At 36.3% G+C, this 4,020-nt stretch overlaps 2 protein-coding genes across 2 annotated transcripts; both read right to left on the bottom strand.

Moving 5' to 3' along the window:
• Nucleotides 1–306, bottom strand: LOC139881366 (uncharacterized mitochondrial protein AtMg00310-like). The gene has a single exon (XM_071865849.1). It carries the CDS (start codon nucleotides 304–306, stop codon nucleotides 1–3), a length of 306 nt encoding a protein of 101 aa, XP_071721950.1.
• A 540-nt stretch (nucleotides 307–846) lies between these two features.
• LOC139881367 (uncharacterized) lies at nucleotides 847–2,416 on the bottom strand. Its single transcript, XM_071865850.1, has 3 exons — nucleotides 2,263–2,416; nucleotides 1,491–2,029; nucleotides 847–1,281 (listed from the first exon to the last, which is right to left on the bottom strand). Exons 1-3 carry the CDS (start codon nucleotides 2,414–2,416, stop codon nucleotides 847–849), a joined length of 1,128 nt encoding a protein of 375 aa, XP_071721951.1.
• Between the last annotated feature and the right edge of the window lie 1,604 nt (nucleotides 2,417–4,020).

The raw sequence follows: 4,020 nt of genomic DNA on the forward strand, positions 1-4,020 counted from the left end.
CTAAGCCGGAAGAGATAATGGATTATCCATGATATTCCCTCCTTGCTTAGCAAACATTGCTTGGTTAAAAAAATGAAGTAATCGGAACCCCAGTCCACCTGAATTCTTCAGTCCACACATTCGAACCCAATAAAACCAATGGATTTTTGGAGATCCATATGGTTTCATACCCCACCAAAACGAATTCATCATTTTTTGCAAAGCATCACATATTCCAACTGGTATAAGGAAAACATTCATGCAATATGTTGGTAAAGCTTGAGCCACTGATTTAAGCAAGATTTCTTTCCTAACCCTCGACAACATCTTAGATTTCTAACTCCTTAATCTCAGCTGTAGTCATTCTTTAAGAAAGGAAAAAATTTATTTTCTATTTTTGCCAATCAAAGAAGGAAGTCCCAAATATCTATCATGATCCAAAGAAATAGTAACATCCAAAATATCTTTAATAGCAACAGTGTCTAGCTCACCAACATTAGAGCTAAAAAAGATACCTGACTTTTGTAGATTTATTGCCTGTCCTGATGCAGTCTAATAATCATCAAGTATCTTCTTAATTACTATAGCATCCATGGTGGTTGCTCGAAAGAAAAATAGGCTGTCATCGGCAAATAACAAATGTGAAATAGATGGAGCTATGCGAACCACTCTCATTCCATGAATCCAACCTTCTATCTCCGCCTTACAAAGTAAATAGGACAGCCCTTCAGCATAGATAATAAATAAATATGATGATAATGGATCTCTCTGGCGTAATCCCCTTTTCAGAATTATAGGTCCCACTTCTGCCCCATTTAGCAACACATTATAATTAACTGAGGTGATACACATCATCAGCCAATCAATCTACCGTGCATGAAATCCCATCTTTCTCATAATGAATTCAAAAAATCTCCAATCCACTCTATCATACGCCTTGCTGATATCAAGCTTTAATACAACATCGCCATATTTACCTCTCTTTTTCCTTCTCATACTATGAATCAATTCAAAAGCAATGACTATATTATCAGTAATTTTCCTTCCCGGAACAAACGCTGATTGAGATGGTGAAACAATTAAAGGCAATATAGATTTGAGTCTATTCGCAAGAACTTTTGATAGGATCTTGTACAACACATTACACAATGCTATGGGTCTGAAATCCTTCATATTTACAGGTTTATCGATCTTACCAATAAGAACAAGAAATGTCGCATTGATATTCTTTGGTAATCTCCATTGTCGTAGCCATTGTTGACAACTTCGCACAACATCTCGACTGACAACATCCAAAGATCTCTGAAAAATGCAACATTTAACCCATCAGGACCTAGAGACTTATCATAACTCATATGAGTGATAGCTTGTTTGAATTCCTCTTCTGTGAATGGTGAAGTCAGCATCAAATTCTCATCATCTGCAACGATCAGCTGTAGATCTTAAAAAATGGAGTAGTCAATTTAACTACTTTCCGAATACAGGTTTGAGAAGTATTCCCTTAGAATTGCCGCCTTGTCATCCTCTGAAGAAACTAATTCACCGCTAGCTGATTGAAGAAGAGGGGTTGTATTCAATTTCTTTCTGCTTGAAGCTTGGGCATGAAAATATTTGGTATTCAAGTCCCCAAAATGGAGCCAAAATGCCTTCGCTCGCTGCTTCCAGTACGTATCTTCCTTCTCCGATACAATATTCAGTTTAATTTTTTCTTCAATAACAATAGAATCCATGTTACTTCGCCCTTGTGCTTGCTTCAATTTCTCATATATTCGCGTCTTTTCCTCCTTAAACTGCATATTTAACTTCGAACTCCATTCACCCAACACAACCTTGCAGTTATTTATTTTGTCGCCAATCGGCGTAGTTCCGCCTGGTAGCCAACTTTGCTTGATTACTTCATCACAATTCACTTCCTTTAACCATGCATTCTCAAAACGAAATCGCCTAGGGATGCGCTGAGAATGTTGTTGTAGAATCTTCAATAGTATTGGATTATGATCAGATACACCAGCAGTGAGATTTATGAGACTATGATCAGGAAAAACCTCAACTAATCATTATTTGCAAAATCCCTATCAAATCTTTCAAACACTGCCGCAGGAGTCCCTCGACTCTTCACCCATGTAAATTGATCCCCACTTAGCGAAATGTCATGTAAATGTGCTCTTTCTATGCAATTACGAAAACCCTCCAACAAATTGGGAGGATGTGGTTGTCCTCCTACCTTGTCTGTCACTAACAACATATCATTGAAATCCCCCATAATAATCCATGGTTTGTTACCTTGTGACGCCAACATGTTTATTAAGTTCCACGATTCTCGTCTTCGATGTTTTTTTGGAAACCCATAAAATCCTATAATTTGCCAACCTGTCCTATCATCCAGTGTAATGCTCATATCAATATGGTTTGATGAGTATGTCCTAAATCCTATCATGTTAGTATTTCTCCATAAACAAGCCAAACCTCCTCCCCTCCCAATTATATCTACTGAAAAACAACCCTAAAAACTATTCTAATATCCTCGATTCTTTGTGCATGAACCAAAATTTCCATTAAGAAAATCACATCAGGCCTATATCTATTAGTTAGCTCCTTGAGCGCCAAGACTGTCCGAGGTAGGCCTAATCCTCGGCAGTTCCAACTTAGTATATTCATGGCTTTCGGCGATCTTGCTTTGCAGGATTCGCCTCTTTCACTTTCGCTTTCAGATTTTCAACAATCAAAAGAGAATTAGTATCTTTAACAATGTTGTTTTCCCTTTGGCCTTTTTTTTCTTTTTCTATTACCATGACATCCTCTTCCTGTATCACACTTTCCTTCTAAGACAAGAAAATGTTACTTTGAGTACTTGTTCCATGAGATGGAATCATAGGCGAATTCCATTTCTTAATCCACGAATTTTGAATCTCCTGTACTGACTGCCTGTTTTCTGCCCTTAGCCAATTACCCCATACTTTCTTCACTATACCATCTTCCGTATCAAATAAAGATTGATAAAAACACATCATAATGGCCAAGTTTTCCACACACAAAGAAAAACATCGGTAGTCGTTCATATTTGAATGTGAGCGTAAATGTATCTCCTCCCGCTCTACTTAACTTCTTCTGTCTCATCAACGACTTTCTTACATCCAAAGTCACCCTAAATCGCAGGAATTTTTTTCGAAATTCTCATCCTCAATCATGATAAATTTCCCCATGGCATTTTCCAATTGCTCCACAACTCACTGACTGAAAAATCCAACAGGAATATCATGCGCCTGAACCCAAAAATCAGCAAAATTCAGAGGACTATTGTACATAGATTCTTGATCTTTGACTTTATTGAGTAGCAACAAATTGTTGTTAAATGTCCAGGGGCTTCCATTATAAATTCTGTTAAGGTCCGCCATATAATAGAATTGCATACAGAGTTTGTCATCCTCCATCTCCAACAAAGAGACTCCCTTCCCTGGTCTCCATACTTTTGCAAGTGTATCCTTCATTGCCGTTTTGTTGTATGATCGATCTGTCAATAATCTAGCCACCGAACATAATTTTGGATAAGTCGGCTTCCAATTCTGATCAATTCCATCGTCACTTATTTCCAGAGCAGTGTCCTCCCAATCTTCAATACTTAGTCCTTTTATATCCGCTTCCATATCAATTATCTTTTAGAAACATACAAAATGAACAGAATCAAGCATAAAGTTGACAAAAATACCGTGCAAAATGCACGACAATGTTATATGAATAGGTATTTTCTATCCTCTGTTTTTGAAATTTTACCGTTATTTTCTCTCACAAGCAGTTATTTTCTCTCACAATTTTTCAGAGCCTTTAGGAGACCTAATTAACTTATCAATATTATTTAATATAATATCATATTTATTTGTATATATTTTTAACTATTTAATCTTTTTGGATTTATAAAAATAAAGATACACTGATATATACAGTAGTAGAATTCCGAACCGTAAGGGAAAGATACATAAACATTGAAATGAGAAACATTGAACTAAGAAACATGATATTTAATTGATTAAAAAATAATAGGTT

This window comes from Rutidosis leptorrhynchoides, unplaced genomic scaffold (assembly GCF_046630445.1).
Source record: "Rutidosis leptorrhynchoides isolate AG116_Rl617_1_P2 unplaced genomic scaffold, CSIRO_AGI_Rlap_v1 contig147, whole genome shotgun sequence".
In the NCBI taxonomy this organism is placed as follows: domain Eukaryota; kingdom Viridiplantae; phylum Streptophyta; class Magnoliopsida; order Asterales; family Asteraceae; genus Rutidosis; species Rutidosis leptorrhynchoides.

Bases quoted from the DNA above. Each gene is read 5' to 3' on its own strand.
- LOC139881366 (XM_071865849.1), bottom strand. From the start codon at position 306: ATGTTGTCGAGGGTTAGGAAAGAAATCTTGCTTAAATCAGTGGCTCAA.
- LOC139881367 (XM_071865850.1), bottom strand. From the start codon at position 2,416: ATGATAGGATTTAGGACATACTCATCAAACCATATTGATATGAGCATT. The intron at 2,030-2,262 runs GTAACAAACCAT...AATAATGATTAG, and splicing joins AAACATGTTGGCGTCACAAG to TTGAGGTTTTTCCTGATCAT. The intron at 1,282-1,490 runs GCAATTCTAAGG...TGCATTTTTCAG, and splicing joins CTTCAGAGGATGACAAGGCG to AGATCTTTGGATGTTGTCAG.